The sequence below is a fragment of the Leopardus geoffroyi genome, chromosome B4, assembly GCF_018350155.1.
Source record: "Leopardus geoffroyi isolate Oge1 chromosome B4, O.geoffroyi_Oge1_pat1.0, whole genome shotgun sequence".
Classification (NCBI taxonomy): Eukaryota; Metazoa; Chordata; class Mammalia; order Carnivora; family Felidae; genus Leopardus; species Leopardus geoffroyi.
In genome coordinates, this window is record NC_059341.1 from 126638038 (window position 1) to 126658673 (window position 20636).

General features: G+C 39.7%; 1 protein-coding gene across 2 annotated transcripts in view; it reads left to right on the forward strand.

Moving 5' to 3' along the window:
* Positions 1 to 20636, forward strand: part of POLR3B (RNA polymerase III subunit B) — a 104530-nt gene that overhangs the window by 12826 nt on the left and 71068 nt on the right. For both annotated transcript variants that reach the window (XM_045465699.1, XM_045465701.1), the window contains exons 7-11: positions 1467 to 1558; positions 2692 to 2809; positions 4879 to 4987; positions 12984 to 13106; positions 17865 to 17984. In XM_045465699.1, coding sequence (XP_045321655.1) covers positions 1467 to 1558; positions 2692 to 2809; positions 4879 to 4987; positions 12984 to 13106; positions 17865 to 17984 — 562 coding nt within the window. The remainder of the gene's footprint in view (positions 1 to 1466; positions 1559 to 2691; positions 2810 to 4878; positions 4988 to 12983; positions 13107 to 17864; positions 17985 to 20636) is intronic.

Consider the following 20636-nt stretch of genomic DNA (forward strand, 5'->3'; position numbering starts at 1 on the left):
AAATCTTGGATCATTAATAAATTATTACCCAGATTGAATATGGTGAAGGGAAGACTAGAGAGACAGGAGCAAAGCATAACTAGTACGATTTAGGATTTAAATCACAGTTAAGAGGAGGCAAGGAAGGGCATGCATGTAACTAGTGTTTGGTGGACACCTGCCATGTGCCGGACTCCGGGGTAGAAGATAGCATTTTTTGCATTCCTTAAAGTGACCTTTGTGAATTAGAGTGCTCATATGTTCCATGCACTGTCTGCATTACAGACATTACCTTGTGTAAGTGTTGTGTGGGGTTTGTTTGAGCTAAAAAGATTTCCATTTAATCCAAATACATCAAATAGCACATGAGAACATTTGCCACAAAGCAACCCCCCCATCCCTCCTCCCCCAGTCTCATTCCCAACCTCGTGACCATTTCTCTTATTCTGGTGGTCATCCCAGCCCGATCTTTAAACGCTGTGTTTATACCTTTATTTCTTGGTATGTCAACTTTAGACACTATTTATTACAAATTCTGAATTTCTCTGTTTTAGCCTGAAAATATCCTTAAGTGGACCTCTTTCTGAATGGTGACTTCACAGAACGCACACATTAGCTTGATGGGGACTTTCGACACTTTGCACATGCCCCTCCGCTGTCCTCTGTAAATTGCAGGTGTGCAGCTATCTGACCAGTCATCTTCCCTTGTTGGCAAGCGGCCTTTTCTTCTCTCTGGCTTTTAAATCTTTGTCTTTGATGATTGTATCTTGACTGCTATGTGTTTTGATGTGGCTTTCCATTTATGTATTCTGAGTAGATAGGATTGTGTGAGTTTATGGCTTTCATACATTTTTGAAAGTCCATAGCCACTATGCTCTCTTTGAATAGGACATCTTGCCCATTGTGTGTGTTTTCTCCATCTAGAATCTGATTAGATGCCTGTGAGACCTCTTCACTCTGTCCTTCCCTCTTATGCTCTGTGATACATTTCTTCCCTCTGTCTTTCTGAAATATGTTCGCAATAATTTCTTCAGCTCTCTTTTAATTCAATAATTCTGTCTGCAGCAGTGGCAGATCTATTATTCAGCCTATTCATAGATTTTTGAATTAATATTTTTCATGTAGAAGTCTTGTTTAGTTCTTTCTTAAGATTGCCTGGTAAGTCCTGATAGTCTCTCGTTTCTTACTTTGATTCATTGTGGTATTTCTGCGTAACAAATGAGGGTCCCTTTGTTGACCATGAGTGAAGAGTTGCTGCCGTTTCTGAAGACCAAAGTCTGTCTGCAAAGTTTAAGGAAAGCCAACATTGGAGTTTTTGTTATCTGAACTAGTAGAGCACTTATCTGAGGAAATACTTCATTTCACTTGGCTTTTGATGTAACTACCCCTCCTCTGCCTTTTCTAAAATGTGGAAGACGAAAGCAGACCCGTTGGTGACATTTTGCCAGTGACAGTCTTTATGTGATATTTTCTTTTACTTTCAACAGAATGCCCATAATGCTGCGTAGTTCAAACTGTGTTCTTACAGGGAAGACGCCAGCAGAATTTGCCAAACTGAATGAATGTCCTTTAGATCCAGGTATGTGTGATTCCTTGGATTGGCTCCTGCTCTCCCACCCTTTTTTGGGCTTGCTTTTGCTGTTGGCTTTAACATTTTTTCTCAAAAACAATACCCACCTGAACTTGGACAAAACTGTTCACAGAACGTCTGGAAATTTGGCCCCAACTTTATTCTGAGGTCAACGTTTCTAAAAGGAGTACTGTTTCCTCTTTGATTGCAGGTTTGAAACTTTAACACTCCAACATGTGTTTTATTGTTACGGTTTGTCAGACTTTTGTCTCTGCCCCATGATTTCTTTTGGTATGTGTAGAAATTCAAGAATAATCTTATGAAGTTACTTGTTTAGCTAGGTGGAAAAAAGTTCACTTCAGCCTATTTTAAATGCAATAAAGGGGCAAAAACCAAAAGTCTTTTGTTAAAATTTAAAAAAATTATATGTTTGTACTCATTTCTAGGCAGTTTATTTTGTAAAGTTTCAAGCTTAGCACTTAACAGAAAAATATTTAATTTCTTAATTCACGTTGATTTAATTTGTAGTTGCTTTATTCCTTTAAAGTTACACTGGTGTAGAATCACAGAAGATTTTGAAAGAGGTTAACAAAGAACATGACTTTCCTAGACTATAACAAAATGGTACATAAGTCAATATATTGCTTTTTTTGTTTATATTCTGAAATTAAAATGAAGTTCACTTTATTTTATTCTGAATTGTATGCAAAAAAAGCTATGATAATGTTTTATGGGTTTTATTGAGTATAGAAATTTTAGGAAACATAATCGTAGTCTACTGTTGTCACTGATTTGTTAGAAAAGTTAGGGCAATTTTGAATTTATATTGAAGATTGTTGCTTATTTCTGTGCTTAAGAAATCTGAAGACTATTTGACACATTTTTTTCATTCACCTCTTGTGTCTGTCAGATGCTGATAATATGTATGCCAGTAAGATCTGTTCCCTGTCTTCAAGTTTATTTTCTTGTAGCGCATTTTTATAAAATCATTTGCTGATATGGTCATCAGTTCATAAAACGGTATCAGCAAACCCCTTCTAATTGAGTGTTGGTCAGCGCCATGGAGCAGAAGGTCACAGTCGTTACTAAATCACACTGTCAGAAGAACAGGTGGTGAAACTTTTCTTGTTTCCTTTTGGCAGGTGGCTACTTCATCGTTAAAGGAGTAGAAAAAGTGATTCTAATCCAAGAGCAGCTATCTAAGAACAGGATCATTGTGGAGGCTGACAGGAAAGGGGCTGTTGGTGCTTCAGTTACCAGGTACGGAAAGCAGGGATGGTATTAACAGAATTATCAGTATTTCTTAACATCAGATGATTGTCTTTCAGGACAGAGGTAGCCGGTTATGTCTGGTAACAGGCAGCAAAATACTTATCTAACTGTTCAGTTTATTGTGTGAGGCTGTAAGCATGGAGTATTGACTTAAAATTTTTAGCAGTTAAAAGTGTGTGAGACCTTGGTCGAAAGGCCACTAGTTATTTTATTCAAGTTGAATTTTGTTGCATTAAAGGAACTTTGAAAAAAGAAATATAAAACCACTCTTCAGTTTTCCATGTTGTTTTTACTCTTTGATCATTCTACATGTGTATTCCTACATGGAATACAATTAGAGATTACTTTATATTTAATATTTTTTGGATTCTGTCATGGACTTAACATCTTATTGTTAGTGTTCTTAACCAGCCTCTTTCACAGCATACTCCTTTTCCTACAGCAGCATCTCTTGTGTCCTGTAATTTCTTTTCACTAATTTATTATCATTGGTAACTTGAAATTTGCAAATTAATGAGTTTTGGGAATAAAAAAATATCATAGCATAGTTATGATGTCCGTATACAATAGTTTGTCTTCTGATGACCTGTAATGAATTGCTTAACTCAGACTTTGTGCCCCCTTTCTGATGGAGAGGCAGCTAACAATAGTGGCCGTTTATTGAGCAGTCAGTAGGAGCCAGGCAGAGTAACGGTGCTCTACATTATTTGTCCCCAAAGCCCTCCGAGATAAGTGAGCTTATCTCCATTTTACTGCTGAGTAACAGGCCTTGGGCTCAGGGTCCTACTGATCAGAAGAGGTAGCCAGCATTTGAGCCCAGATCTAATAATTCTGCAACCCATGTCTTCCTATTTTACTACTTTTTGGAACCAGGGATTTGGGATTTGAATCCCAAAGTTGTTCAGTAGCTATGAGGCACTTGGGTGGGCAGTTACACATCTTCTCTAAGCCTTTGTTTCCTCATATGTGATTTGGAGACACTACTTCAAAGTATGTAGGACATGAGAGCCATTATAAGTGGGGTGGGTATGTAGCATCACATGTATGTAGCAGGTGATCAGTAGGAGTTACTATTGTGACTGATTAAGCTTGGAGCTGTTATTGGGTTTTTTTAATGTTTATTTTTGAGACAGAGAGAGAGCGCAAGCTGGGAGAGGCAGAGGGAGAGGGAGACACAGAAGCTGAAGCAGGCTCTAGGCTCCAAGCTGTCAGCACAGAGCCCAGTGTGGGGCTCAAGCCTGCAAACTGCAAGATCATGATCTAAGCTGAAGTCGGACGCTTAACGTCGACTGAGCCACCCAGGCGTCCCTGGTTTGGATTTTTAAAAAAAATTTTTTAATTGTTTTTAAGTTTATTTTCTTTGAGAGAGAGAGCGCATGCACGCATGTGAGTGAGTGAAGGACAAAAAGGGAGGGAGGGAGGAAGAGAGCGAGAATCCCAACAAGCCTTGTATTGTCAGCACAGAACCTAGCAAAGGGCTCAAACCCATGAACCATGAGATCATGACCTGAGCCGAAACCAAGAGTCGGATGCTTAACCGACTGAGCCACCCAGGTGTGCCAGAAATGTTTTTAGGTCCATTAGTAATTTTGTAGTTAATAGAGATACCAATAAAAAGGGATTTCTTAGTTTCTTTTGGCTTCAATGTATAATAAGAGTGTAGATATATTTTACTGAATTGTTGATTTAAACACTCCTAGTACATAGGGGCTCATTTTGAGGTTTATCTTTGGAAATGTATAAAATCGCTCATGAATATACCCCACACTGAATCAAAGCAATTCAGGTGGAATCACAGTGAAGTAAATCAGAATGAATTGGTGAGTGTCACTCATTGACCTACAAAACTTTCACCATAATCTCAAAGCTTAAAGAAACATCGTAGTAGATTTTAAATATTCGTGGAAGTGGCGAGTTGTGCATTGTTAAAAGGTATCTGTTAGGAAGGACCTTACAGATGGTTATTGATTGGTGAACCTTATTGATCATTGCTGTTGCATGTGACTAGCTTGAAACCAGGCAGGGACACAGTTTAACCAACTTTTGTTTCCCTGTAGCTCTACCCATGAGAAAAAAAGCAGAACCAATATGGCTGTAAAGCAAGGTCGATTTTATTTGCGGCACAATACTTTGTCAGAGGATATTCCCATTGTAATCATATTTAAGGTAAGGCTGCAGGTACCTACTGGAAATTGTTTTCATACATTTCATACGTTTGTTTTCATACGTAATTAGAAATTTGGAGGATAAAGAGTTCTAGGAATAGAAAGATTTGTGGCATAGATAAATTGTCAGGTATGTAATATATTTTAAATTGAAAGCTAAGATCAGGATTCAGATATTAAAAAATACTATTTTTTAGTAGCTACACAATTAAAAATTTTAAGGGTGTAAAGTGAGAAGTAAACCTTCCACCCACCCATACCTAACCACCTAGTTGTTCTACCCAGGAACACCACTGTTACTGGTTTCTTGTGCATCTTTCTAAAGACAGTCTATGCCTGTACTAGCACATGAATACATGGTAGAGTTTTGTTCTGTTTTTTACTTGCATACATTGCACACCATTTTTCATTTAGCTTGTTTTCTTTTTTGTAACTTCTGTCTTGGAGATTGTGTTATTAGTTGGTACAGAGCTACCACATTCTGTTTGACAAACTGTTCTATCATGGCTGTACCACAGTTTAATCATCCCTCCATCGGTGGATACACACATCTCTTGCTGTTACAGAAATGCTGTAGTATCATGTTATACAGGGGCAGGAGTATCTGTAGGCTGAATTCCTAGCAGTAGACTTTTCTAGGTCAAAGAGTTTAAGTTTTTTTTTGTTTTTTGTTTTTAGTGTTTATTTTTGAGAGAGAAAGAATGTGCATGTGGGAAAGGCAGAGAGAGAGGGAAAGGGAACAGAGGATCTGAAGCCGGCTCCACTTCTCACTGACAGCAAAGAGTTGGATGGTGGGGCTGGAACCCACAAACCGTGAGATCACAACCTGAACCGAAGTCAGACATTTAACCAACTGAGCCACCCAGGTGCCCCCCAAGTTTGTTTTTTTGTGGACTCGGGAGTCTGGTGTGTTTCTACATAAATATGAATTTTAAAACTGATTTTTTTCAGCTTGTTTATGAACTGGTGGCATAGAATCCAAAAGATACTTCCACACAGAAATTATGTTTAAATGGTATATACTTGTGACCGCACAGCAGCCCGTTTAACCTGCTCTGGGACCTAAATGTCCCCCACATTGTATGAACACTTGTAGTATTAGTCACTAAGCGAAATTTAAAAATACCATCATGTGATACAGTTGACCCTCGGCATTTGTGAATTTTGCATTTGTCAGTTATATGTGCTGAAATTTATTTGTGACCCTGAAATCATCACTGGTGGTGGTTTTACAGTTATTCACAGACATGCACAGGCTCAGAGCAGTGACAAATTTGAGTCCCCAAGCTCTATGTTCCCAGCTGAGGTCGAAGAAGGTGACATTCTGCCTTCTTGTTTCCACTCTCAAGCTGTAAACAGGAGCCCTTACCATGGTCTCTTTAGTGCCATGTTTTTTCACATTTTTGTGTTTTTGGGGGAGGGGGGATTTTGCTGTTTAAAGTGGCCCCCAAGCCAGGGGCTGAAGTGATGTCTATCTTTTCAAAGCACAAGAAGGCCATGATGTGCCTTATGGAGAAAACACATGTGTCAGATAAGCTGCGTTCAGGCATGAGTTAAGTGCTGTTGGCTGTGAGTTCAGTGCTAATGAGTCAATAACATACATTGAATAAGGTGTCCTTAAGGAGAAAGCCATGTCAAACAAGGTTCTGTATTGATGGGTGGAGGAAAACCTAACCAGAGGCCCGCAGGACACAAGTGCATTTCCCATTGGTGCAGTGCTTCAGTGTTCTCTCATTCAGGGTTTGCAGTGCCTCCGGAGAGCACACCAGCCGAGGAGACCCGTGCCCAACTGTGTATGGGCCAGAAGTGAATCCTGACTAGGGCTGATCGAAATGAAGAGTTCAGTTTGAGTCAGTACTGAAGAGATCTTGAGAGTGGGGACGTGGGGTGATTTTAGGGGTTGATAACACTTGTTTCTCATTTAGAGCTAACTCACTTTGGAGTTAAATATTCCTGCTCAGCAGTTGTTAACGATATCTGAAACCTTTTGGGGGCTGCAAGGGGAGAAAATAGAGAGCCTCTGAGATGGAGGTAACTAAGCTGGTTAAAAAGGAAAAAAGCATTTGGCTATACACCTCAGAGGAGTAAGAGAGAAGGACTTGAACTTGTCTTGTTGGACTTGTGACTCGGCCAGGGCCCAGGAGGCGGGGAGACGGGCCCCTTCCTGTCAGGCTCTAGTTGGTCGCTGGGAGGGATGCCCCGGGCTGTTCCTGGGTATTGATCAGCTGGGTTCTCTAACTCAGGAAATAACTGCATTCTGAATGCAATTACATGGAGAGGACTGTAGGAGATTTTTTTAATGTTTAGTGCAACTTAATGTGCTTATAAGTTCTCTGAGATGCTGGCATTTATTTTCCTTTTAGGACAGTGATGATTGACGATGATGATCACAGTAGCAGTACCATTATATGGGGGGGGGGGGCAAAGAGAAGTCTTAAATGTACTTTTCATTATATTTCTTCAAGGTTTATATTTTTAAAGCATGGAAGTAATTTTGGCATTTCTCATAAGGATCCCCTAGTACCCTGCAGTGTCTTGTGTCCATAGCGGTGGTTAGTGGGTAAAGAGAATTTCATCTGACTGTGTAGAATTACATCTCCAGCAGAGGGCAGTGTGTTCCTATACATCAAAGGACTTTTATGGATGGTTTAGAGGCTTAAAGATGCATAGGACTGCATTCCTTAGACCAGAAATTACAAATTAATTCTAATGCTCATAGTCTTCTATAATTCACATGGAAAATACATCACTAGACACATGGACACATTAAAATCAGAAAACCTTTATTAAATGCTTTTTTGGCTAGGTAACAAAATTTTGATAAGACCGTTTCTTTCAAATTTGTTTATTATGTTGCAAATGTGTATGTGTATTTAGAGCCAACTTAAATCCTTTTTAAAATGGGCCTATAAGTTAGCAATATGCATTTTTAGGTAATGTGTAGTTGAGATTATACAACAGTTCTTGAATTGTACAAATTTAGAAAGCCACTGAGAAGCAGAATTCCATTTTCAGCTACACTTTTTTTCAGAGCCTTTTTCCTTTGTTTTTGTAATATATACATGGGTTTTATTTTATTTTTTCTGCTTCACTTACCAGTGAATTGTGAATAGCTTTCTGTATCTGTAAATACAGAGCTACATCATTATTTCTGGTAGGCATTGTACAGAAGTGTGGGTGGTATAATCTATTTAACCAGTTTCTTGTAGGACAACATTCAGGTGCCATTTTTTCCAAGTTTTCCATCTTATGCACAGCCCTGAGTATTCTTCCACATACGTGTTTGTGCATGTTGCTGAATGTTTTGGGAGACTGAACTCCTGGGAATGAAATTATATGTGTTTTTAAAAAACTCGGTGCATGTTGCCAAACTTTCTTCCTGAAATGTAACCTTATATTCTAATCAGCCATGTGTAAGAATTGAAACAACCAATTAAAATTTTTCTGTTTGAATAAACTAAATACATTGGTCGCAGGTAGTCACATTTTGTGGTCTCCCGCTAGAGGGATGTTTTAAAAGCCTGATGGAACCTTGTTTGATAACTTGTAAGACTTTTCCATCTGGGGAGCAGCACGGGATTTGGGAGAGCTTAGCACCAGACAGACATAGGCCTAATTCCCACTTCTCCACTTGTTAGCTGTGTGACCTCCAGACAGATTTCCCAGTCTCCCTGAATCTTGGATAACTCCCCTATAAAGTGAAAATTTCACCTGAGAGGGTTGTTGTGAAGAGCAAAGGAAATCACGCATATTTTGAAAAGTGGATGGCCTAGAAAGAAGATACGGTTTCTCTTGCCTTCGCTCTCCTTATGCAGGAGCAAAATAAACTGGGCGACCAGGAAAGTCACATCATTTCTCTTTTTGTGTTGTGTGGCCCTAACACAGACCTTGACAGTCATTAGGACTTGATGGTTGTTGATTGTAACCAACAATTGGCTAAAAGTGACAGAAGCAGCAGGGTTTCCAGGTTTCATGCTGGGTCTGAATATGATGGCTAAAGCTTTTAAGACCTAGATCAGCCTTATTTATGGACTTGAATCACTACAAAGGTTCTCCTGCCCATGAATCTTTTCCCCCTTTACATTTTGTATTCCCAAGTATTCAGCAGTTGCACTGTGATGGCATCTGTAGTCTGAAAGTTTTTACAGAAAAGATCAGATTTCAAGGGAGCTGGGCATTGTTTCTTGGAAACCAACTTACATTAAAATTGTTGATCTTTGAAGAGAAAAAACTGCAGAGTGAAAGAGGGCTATTACAGTTCTTTTATCTGCTAAGACCGCTTTGAGTAATAATAGATTGATTTCTGTCTAAAGAAAGATTAGAGACTTCTGAATATTAGGTATTTGAAGGACTTAATCCCTTCCCATCTTTCACATGATATATTTCAGCATATCCCCATCACTGGGCAGGTTTTTCTCTTCTGCTCATTAGCGTCTGTCTTTAAACGTCACACTTGTAGTCACACTTCGCGGCCATCCAAGGAGATTTCATGCCGCTTTTTAAAGAGCATATTCTCTTACTTTTGTTCATCTTGTTGCTGATGGCCAGACTGGGTGACCTGCTGAAACATATTGTCTCTGCTAATTGTTCATAAGGTCATTATGTAGCACTTATTTCTGACTTATCAGGTGAAATGATTTCAGATATCTGGAGTACAAAGAGTTCCATATATAAAAGCTAGTTTTCAGATGTCTAAATTATGTCTGTGAAGCAAAATGGTTGGGCATTTTGCTATCGTTTCCATAGCAATATGCCATTTATTTGTAGCTGTGACATCCCAAGGCTAAACAGTCACAAAATCAGTTTGGTCTTTGGAGCTAGAGCGCTTTTGATAGCGCTGAGTTATCACCCTGTGGTTCAGAGACCCAGTATAGGAAGAGTTTAGTCCTTGTAGAGCAAAGCTTTGCCACTGATGATTCTTTCTGCACATGTGGTGTCATTTACCATGTGCTTGGCATATCTTCACTTCATGGCTTAGAAATATTTGGAGGGCCTAAGCAGTCTGTTTAGATCCATGTTAGAACACTTGAAAATTTTATGCAGTTATCAAATTGCCGCTTAGATTCAGCCTTGGGACAACTTGAAGCAAAAATTCATCATAATGTCAAATGAGGAAGGACTTTTTCATTATTATTAAACACCAAAATGGGTGATGAAGTGTATAGTCTCTCCCATTTGGAGATTTCTAAACTAAAAATTAATTATTAAAATAATCCAGGTGGCCTTAGTTCAGAAGATTTAGATGTTGACATGCCTAAAGAAAGGGGGTGGGTGGGCCCAGAAAGCTACTGCCAGTTCAGCTCCAAGATTCTTTTTCTGTCCCAGTGAGACCTTGTCCTGCTGTATTATCTGGACGCACTCGGTTTAGCATCTGCCCATATAGCTCCCTTTTAGGGTTTGCACTTTACTCTGAGAGGGTAGTGTATTAGTTACAAAGTTTTATTATCAAAGATTTTAGAGAAGGGTGATTGGATTCTACTGCAAATTAGTTGTCCTAGTATTGTTTTTCTTATATTTTTATTCCATTGAAATCCACATAACATTCTTTTTTTAAAAATTGTTTTATTTATTTATTTTAGAGAGCGCGTGCACGTGTGAGCACAGGGGAGGAGCAGAGAGAGAGAGAGAGAGAGAGACAATCCCAAGCAAACTCCATGCTGTCAGTGTGGAGCCTGATGCAAGGCTTGATCTCCTGAACTGTGAGATCATGACCTGAGCCAAAACCAAGAGTTGATGCTCAGGCTACTGAGCCACCCGGGTGCCCCAGAACCCGATAATATTATTTTGAGATTGACAAGTGGAAGTTAATTTATGTTCTGATTAGCTTTTCACAGAGAAATAGTCTCTTCTGGTATCTCTGGCTGGCTTCTTGCAGACCAAGGAGGAAACGTATACAGCTGTCCGTGCGGGCCATAGCTGTCAGAGCACATGCACTCAGTGCTTGTTCAAAGGATAATCTAGGGTCTTGTTTTTGTTTCATTTGTTTAAAAATTAGAAGTGATCATTTTTGAGGATTGCTCTCCTTTAATCCATGAAGTGCTGAGTGTCTTAACGAATTTATGTAATTTTTAAACAGTGGAGTTTATGCCTAGCATCGACGTGAACAAATGCATCATTTTAATTAGAGATAAAAGGACATGAAAATCAAAGTATACAAAAGAGATTTGTGTCCTGAGAGCATCTTTATTGTTCACTAAACAAAAAAATGTTTGGATGAAACAAGTTACATGTTTAAAAAGGTTTTTTTTGTAAGTTTCAGTAGTGAATCTAATGCCAAAAGTTGGTCTGTTAGTTTTTGCGCAAATTCAGCATAGTTTCTGTCGTCAGAGATTTGGCAGTTGCTTGCCTGGGTGGCTCAGGCTCAGGGTCTTTCATGAGTCAAGATGTCAGCCAGGGCTGAAGTCATCAAAGGCTGGGCTGGGGCGTGGGAAGGTCTGCCTTCATGGTAGCTCCTCCACATCAGACCTTTCCATAGATGGTTCCGGTGTCTTCATGACACTACCCGCGGCTAGCTTCTCTACCCACCCCCCCACCCCCACCCCAGAGGAACACTCTAAGAGAAAGAGCAAGCCAGAGGCTGCAGTGCTGTTTCTAACCAGGCTCCAAAGTTGTACTCTGTGGCTTCCACCTTTTTTTCTGTAGAAGCGAGTCATTAAGTTTAGCCCAGACTCGAAGAGGAGAATTAGTTTTTTACCTTTCGTAGAGAGGGTCAAAGAATTGGCGAACCTTTTCTAAACCGCTACGGTTTGCCTCAGAGGGGGGACATAGCATATATTTAGCTCCCCGCCCCCCGAAAGCTTCGAACTTTCAGTAAGTTGACATCTGATCCTAAAGCATCCGGATGGAATTTCTGGATGAGAGATTACTCAGAGTCAAACGGAGGACTGTAGAATTTTGAATCTTGTTGTTACAGAAATGAAGAAAACTGAGGTGGACAAGGTGACGGGATGGTAGTGGTTGTGAGGTCTGTCTTTGACCTTGCTTTAGGATGGACACCTGAGATCCCTTGACCTAGAGAGGTGCCCTCTGTGTTGTACTCCGGTGCGTGTTCTCAATGTTCCTTACTGGAACTTGAGATTCAGTTTTCCCTTTCTCCCTCGTGTGTGGAGAACTAGGAACCAGAGCATCGAATCCTCACTAGATAGTTATTCCTGGTTCTGTTTTCTCTGCATAGCTAAAGGAAGAATTTTAATGCAAACATAACTTTTCCCCTAACTTCTAAGAAGCAGATTCTTTCTCCGCCAAGAGAGGTGTAGTGAGATTATGCTCTATTTCTTGATGTGGCAGAATTCCAGGCAAGTGTGTGAAGGAGTGAGCCTTCGTGCCATATGGAATCTACAAAGACCTGTGCTGCCGGCTGCCACCTTGAAACACTTAAGAGAAGAGGGTTTCCTAAACCTCTTGAGTGTGTTTTTAGTGTTTAAAAAAACCTCTTTTTAAACTTGCATAAAGGATAGCTTGATATCTCCAGACTAGTGAGGTAAAACATCCTTTAAGAAAAATCCCTTTAGCCTAAATGTGAACGATTTGACAGTTCTCAGAAAAATTAGTCTTGTGACAAAATTAATTGGGGTTCTGTTTGTTTTCAGCGATGTGTATTTTCTGATTAGTGCCCTTTGGCTGTTTGGGGGTTTTTGTTTTTTGTTTTTTGTTTTTGTTCTCAGTTTGTTTTTGTAATTGTGACCAGTGTCTCCACTATACCTTCCTACCTCCTTTTCTCATGATGAAACTCCTAGGCTATTTAAACATTTTAGAAGATGACACACATGCAAAAAGTGCTTGAGAATGTTTGTTTTCGCCTTCCGAATCAAAATTTCTGTTTTCAGGTTCTTCTGCAGCTTGTGCTATGGCTGCCAATGCCAGATGGCACCGTTTCTGAGAAAAGAGCTAGCTTTTGCTTAGAAGTAATACCCACAAACAATGCCGAATTAGCATAAGCAAATGTCAGTGAGTTAACACAAAGCCAACACTCTTTCTATCTTTTCTTTCCTTCCTAGGCCATGGGTGTGGAGAGTGACCAGGAAATTGTACAGATGATTGGAACAGAGGAGCACGTGATGGCTGCATTTGGGCCCAGTCTGGAAGAGTGCCAGAAAGCTCAGATTTTCACACAGATGCAGGTGTGTCTTTTCATGTCGTCCTTTGCTATGAAAGGGAATTGGAGATTTAATGCTGCCCATGGATAAAGCATCGGATGCAGTCACTTCTTGGGGTGTAGGTGTGGGAGGGTGTTGGGGAGGACCAGTAGAGAAGCTTCTTTGACTTGTGCTTTAGGAATTGGAAGAAGGAATTTGCCTTGACAGATTATCAGCCTGTGGTGTCTAACTTGGAAGGGGGATATGTAGCCAAGAGGCTTTTGTTCTGATATAATAGCAAGTGTGCTTTTTTCATTTATTTGCCTAAATGATTTATGATTTTGAACTACAACAACTCCAGTGTAGAAGACTTTTTTTTCCCTCAGTTCTCCTCAATTTCCCTTTTATTCCCTACTTCCAGTTGCTTTCAGTGTCCAGTGTGGTCTGAATCCCTTTTTCTGAATTCCCAGTGTCATCAGCAAGAAAATTCAAGATCAGAAACCCTTTACCAGGGTAGAGCTCTGTAGAGCCTTCATCGACCTGCTAAGGAAGTCCTAGTTGGAACCTGGGGATTTTAGGACACAACACTCAAAGATGAAGACAGGGAGATATATATGCTAAACATAATAAAATGAATTGTACTTCCTGCCCTGGTGACAGGGAGCCCTAATGCCCACATTTAGAATGTTTAGTCCCACATTTGTAAAGTACTTTGCTCCATGTAAAGTGGTGGCCTTACTCATAGCCCTGGGAGGCAGGGATTCCCTGCTATCGAAGCACAACAGACTGTTCTTACGTATCCATACGTACATTGTCTGTTCTGTGGGTTACTTTCAACAAGGTGTAAATTCCAGGCTGCTTTTTCCTTGTTACCCAGGATGCTTGTAGAGGTAGCATTTTCCCACTTACATCTGTTAGTGTGTGTTGATGTTTTCTTAGAGCCGGAAAAACATTCAAGAAGGTTGATCGTTGTATGTCAGTGTATATATAATCCCAAGGCATAAACCAGTAGGGATTATTATTACTGCCTTCCTCTTTTTATGCAGTTAAGTAATAGCTCCAGTTATTGGGCAGGTGGCATCAGGAGAAGTTGTTTGGATCTAGGAGGTTCTATCTGTGGTCTTTATTGAAAACGAAATATTTAGTGTTCATGAATCTTTGTTTCCAACTGGAATTGCACTGTACAAGGGTTCCAAGAACATGAAGAGGAAACGTTAAGAAGCAGCCAGGAGTTGGCTCAATGTGGGGAGACAAGCTCTCTCCTTCAAAGCTACGAAATGCTGAGGAAGAGCAGTTTACCTTAATGGTAGTTCAGCGGATTCAGTGAGATCTGTGAATATTCATTTTATAACAGATAGCATCATTGTTGGTCAGATAACCCTGTAACACCATGGTGTGGCTTGTGTGAAAAGGCTAAATAGTGGGTTGCAAAATCATTTATTTTTTTTAAATAGGTGCTGACAGTTAGCTAACTGAATGAGAGAAGTTCAGTTAAAGGTGAGGGGAATATACAAACAGGGGGTGTAAGGTTGACATGGTTTGTACTCTGTGTGCTGGATTAGAACATTGATTAATTATTTGCAGCTAATAAGAGGCTATAGAGAAATGCATACTCCGAAATGGTTGGTAAGTTGAACACGAGTTCGGGCAGTGTGGCTATTTGTTATTCTAAGTGAACGTGGAGCAGATCTGCAGTGTATTCTTCTATAATAGAACTTTTGACAACATGGCACTTAGTGGATTGCTAAACCACCTGCGTTGTGTTTGTGTTTAATGCCTCCCCTCTCAGTCTCTCCTCCATTCCTTCTGCCCACAGAGTCTTTTGCTGGGCCTTGGTCACGGACGTTTTCTATCATCCTTGTCAAGGGCTGTGGTATAGAGAGAAGGAATTATTAGCCTTTTGGAGGATAGGATGCACTTGGGGGTGTCATTTTGGCCTGTTCGTGACCAGACTGGGCTCTTACCCCAACCCTCACACTATGAACCCTTGGCAACATTATTTATTATTTTAGGGAAGAGCTGACTTTTGCTATATAGAAGGGACACTGGGCTCCCCTGTGTTCCTCTGTTTTTCCCTCAGAGTGAAGGATCTTTAGCCTCTTTCCCAAGGGAACTGGAAGACCAAAATTTAATGAGGACAGCTTAGTTTAGGGAAGACTGAACTGCCTGTCTCTTGGCAGTTCCCACTGACTGTGGGCTTGCTTTCATTAGTTACTCGGTCCCCACTTGCTGCTAGGTCCCTGCAGCAAGGCTTGGCACAGTCTTAGTTTATCATCTGCTCTAACGGATGTTTAACTGAGAAGATTCTGGGTCTGATGTCCCAATCTCACCACGGAGGAGTTCTGTTCAGTTCCTGGCCCTGAACCAGTCAGTAGGAATCAAAGAAGAAGATGACACAACGTCTAGTTGGAGAGACATACCCATAAATAGACAATCAAATTACGGTGTGGTCTGAAGTGGAAAGAAAGCACTTAGTTCTTTATCCATAAGGAATTCAAGTCGAGAAAAAGGAGTGGGGTTAGGAAGGCTTCAGAGAGGAAGTGATACCTGAGCTAAGTTTTGAAGCACAGAAAAGAAATTTCCCATTCAACTGGGGACAGGAATTTCAAGATAAAGAATCGGGAATCCTAGCCCTCTCTTCTAATGGAAAGCCAATTTAAAAAAACAAACAAACTAAAAAGCGTGTTCATTTGTTGCTACAGAATAATAAGAACCACATCATCATCTTCTTGAAGAACTTTTTGTTATGGGAAAACCTCAACACATACAAAGTATACAGATTAGTATTATGAATCCTCATGTGCCCACCACACAGCTTTGATAATTACAAAACGCTTTGACATTCTTGTTTCATGTAAATGTCTACCTACTCCTCACCAGTTATTTGATTAGTTTTTAATACTTCATTTTTATATGTACATTTCAGCATACATAAATTCTAAGTCTTAATTGCACAATTGTACATAATTTTTATCAGATGTAGAATATTTTTCCATTACCCTGGAAAGTTCCTTCATGCCCCTTCTTAGCTACTTTTCACCTCTGTCCTCTGATTTTCTTCCCCACTGTCCTGACTTTTCACCACAGATTAATTTTGCCTGTTCTAGAACTTTATAGGTGGAATTATGCAGTATGTACTTTTCTGTGGCCAGTTTCTTTTGCTGAGCGTACTGGCTGATATTCATCCAAGTTGTTTTTATGTCATTTATCCACGCAGTTCCATTTTATTACTGGATAGCATTCCATTGTATGAATACACCACAGTTTATTTTTTCCTGTTGATGGGCACTTGGTTGTTTCACTCGGGATGAATAAAGCTGCTGTATGCATTCCTGTACAAGCCTTTGCCTGGACACTTCAGCATTTCTCTTGGATAAGTACCTACAAATAGGATTGTTGGATCAAAGAGCCATTGTGAATATAACTTTTTATAAAGTTGGAACTGCCACACCTTTTTCCCAAGCAGTTGTACCATTTTGCAGTCCCACCCCCCTGTGTGAGAGTTCCGATTGCTCCGCGTCCTCACCAACATTTGGTCTTGTCAGTCCTTTGAATTTTAGCCATTCTACTAGGCGTTTAGTGGTGTCTGTACCATTGTGGTTTTAATATGTGTTTCCCTGATGACTACTGATGTTTAACACTTTTTCATGGACTTACTGACTGACTTTCTTGGTGAAGTATGTCCAAATATTTTGCTCGTTTTCCTCGTTGGGTTGTCTTTTTAGTATTGAACTTAAAAGTCTTTTAAAAAACATTCTGGATATAAATCCCTTGACAGATTTATGTATCATAACTTTTTTTTTTGGTTTGACTTACGGTTATTGATTTCTGTCCTGTGTAAAGAAATTTTTCTTACTCCAAGGGCAAGAATATGGTTCTAGTATTTATGCTTATGTCTAAAATCCACTTAAACTAATAATTTTTTTATTTGTTGTGAGGTAGAGGTCAGAGTTAATTTTTTACTTTGTAGCTGCTTAATTGTTTCAACACCATTTGTGGAAAAGATTTTCCCTTGCAGATTGAATTGCTTTGGTACTTTTGTCAAAAATCATCTGACCATGAAAGCATGGGTTTATTTCTGGATGTATTTTCTTCCATTGATCTATTTGTCCTTATGCCAGTATCACACTGCCTTGAGTACCATAGCTTTCTAATCAAAAGTAGGTAATGTAAATCTTCCAACTTTCCTTTTTCAAGAGCACTTTAGCTATTCTAGGTCTTTTGCATTTCCAAGTAAATTGTAGAATCAATAGATTTTTGGTCAGTTTGGAGAGAATTGTAACAGTAAGCCTTCTTAACACTATTAAACCCTCCCAGTCCATGACAATGACATAACCCTCCATTTACTTAGGCTTTGTTTTCTCCCAGCAATGCTTTGTAGCTTTCAGGATAGAGGTCTTAACATGATATGCTTCCTTTTTGAGGGAAAAGAAGCACAGCTCCAGAATGTTAACTGTGGACAGTGGTTCTCTCTGGGAGGAGGATTGGTGGCTGCTTCATATATGTAATGCATGTGTGTATATACGCATAATCTGTTCATTTGTATATTCTAAATTTCCTACAGTGATCATGTATCAATTTTGTAATAAGAAAACTATCAAATAAGGGAACCAGTGTATTGGACAGCATATAATGCTTTTTGTCATTGATCCGTGACAAATGTTGATTTTTGACTAAACCTCATGCAGCATTCCCTATAACCAGAATCCTTGTCTTTTTGCTTATAGTGTTATGTATGGGTTGGTGTTTAATAAATTTCCCCTAGTGGTGTCATTCAAACATCATTATATTCTGTTTTTATAGGCGTTAAAGTATATAGGGAACAAAGTAAGGAGGCAAAGGATGTGGGGAGGTGGACCAAAGAAGACCAAAATAGAGGAGGCAAGAGAACTCCTGGCTTCTACCATCCTGACGCACGTCCCAGTGAGTAGCACTGAACAAGTGTGAGCTGTGGTCATTGTGGGGTCCTTGTGTTGAAGGATTTTGAATACAAGTTTACATTAATTAAAATCTGGTTCTGTAAGGAAAGAGAGACTCTGAAAAGGACTGGACTGCCCCCATGGAAATAATCTCCCATTATCAATGGTTTATTTGTACTTTGGGAACGTTAGCTGTATTCCATCATTACCATCCTGTTTACTCTCTTGTGGTTCTTTTGATCTAAAATTACAGTTTTTTCTATTCATACCTATATTAGTGCTGCTACTAGATTTCATGGTTTTGAAGGGCAGAGATGGTGTTAGATGTTTTTATTTTTTTTTAATTTTTACATATATTTCGTACATATATATTTCATACATATATATATACATACATATGTGTGTGTATGTATATGATATATATATATATATCATATATATATATGTTTTTATTTATTTTTGAGAGAGAGACAGAATATGAACGGGGAAGGGGCAAACAGAGGAGGAGACACAGAATCCGAAGCAGGCTCCGGGCTCTGAGCTGTCAGCACAGAGCCCGACGTGGGGCTTGAACTTACGACCCATGAAATCATAACCTGAGCTGAAGTTGGACGCTTGACCAACTGAGCCACCCAGGAGCCCTGATGGTATTAGATGTTTTCAAATGAAGCAAGCTTATAGGGCCTTGCTCACTTATTCTTTTTATTGTAAAATACATATCAAAATTTACCATCTTTAAGTATACAGTTTTGTGGCATTAAGTACATTCTCACCGTTGTGCTACCATTACCATCATAGATACTTTTTTAAAATACTTGGGGCGCCTGGGTGGCGCAGTCGGTTAAGCGTCCGACTTCAGCCAGGTCACGATCTCGCAGTCCGTGAGTTCGAGCCCCGCGTCGGGCTCTGGGCTGATGGCTCAGAGCCTGGAGCCTGTTTCCGATTCTGTGTCTCCCTCTCTCTCTGCCCCTCCCCCGTTCATGCTCTGTCTCTCTCTGTCCCAAAAATAAATAAACTTTGAAAAAAAATTAAAAAAAAAAAAATACTAGATGGTTTATCTCCTAGACCTTGAATTTAATTTAATTTGATTTGATTTTAAGTTTATTTATCTTGAGAGAGAGCATGCAAGTAGGCCTTGCGCAAATAGTGATATGGGGCTCAAACTCACGAACCGTGAGATCATGACCCGAGCTGAAATCAAGAGTTGGACACTTAACTGATTGAGCCAGCCAGGTGCCCCATAGACCATGAATTTTAGAGTTCACATTGTCCAGCCACCTTTACTTACAGTACAGATTCTCCAGTCCAGACAAGCTGGATGGTTTGTCTTGCCACCCAGCTGGTTAGTAGACAGAGAGCTAGAATCCATCTTTTGACCCTGGAACCTGTGCTTAATGCAGTTGACCCTTGAATAAGACGGGTTTAAACTGTACGGGTCTACAGAGAAAGACAGATACCATATGTTTTTACTCTTAAGTGGATCCTGAGAAACTTAACAGGAACCCATGGGGGAGGGAAAGGGAAGGAAAAAAAAAAAAAGGTTAGAGTGGGAGAGAGCCAAAGCATAAGAGACTCTTAAAAAATGAGAACAAACTGAGGGGTGTTGGGGGGTGGGAGGGAGGGAAGGGTGGGTGATGGGTATTGAAGAGCACATCTTTTGGGATGAGCACTGGGTGTTGTGTGGAAACCAATTTGATAATAAATTTCATATATTTAAAAAAAAATAAAATAGGGGCGCCTGGGTGGCGCAGTCGGTTAAGCGTCCGACTTCAGCCAGGTCACGATCTCGCGGTCCGTGAGTTCGAGCCCCGCGTCGGGCTCTGGGCTGATGGCTCGGAGCCTGGAGCCTGTTTCCGATTCTGTGTCTCCATCTCTCTCTGCCCCTCCCCCGTTCATGCTCTGTCTCTCTCTGTCCCAAAAATAAATTAAAAAACGTTGAAAAAAAAAAAATTAAAAAAAAAAAATAAAATAAAATAAACTGCATGGGTCCCCTTATATGTGTTGTTTTTTTCTTTCACTAAGTACAGTGCAGTACCATAAATATATTTTCTCTTCCTTAAGATGTTCTTAGTCACATTTTTTCCCCTCTTATTTTATTGTAAGAATACAGTATGTAACAATCAAAATATGTGTTGACTGTTTATGTTATCAATAAGGCTTCTGGTAAACAGTAGGCTATTAGTAGTTAAGTTTTGGGGGAGGTAAAATTTGTACATGGATTTTCAACTGTGCAAGGAGTCGATGCCCCACATGCCTGTGTTGTTTAAAGGCCAGTTGTATTTACTTTTTATTAATTTACCATTAAACAGAGATTGGCCATGAGGGATATGGGCCATGAGGGAGTAATCATTCCTCTCCATTTACTATAACGTTACCCTTTCTAAGTGATAGAATTATTTATTAGACATTCTTACTAACCAAATACTGTAGTCTGGCTTATAATGAGTGTATTGTTCATGTGTATTATTCACAAATGATCTAATTCTAGGGTTACATACTCTCCCTTCAGGAACTGATCATAAAGGAAAGTCAAGGGATCTGTGGAAGTGGACAGTGACCACCGAAATACATTCAGATTGGATATTCTTATTTTAAAACACCTTGTTGGCTAAATAATATGCAGATCTCTGATTCTGCCATTTGTATGTGTTTTGAC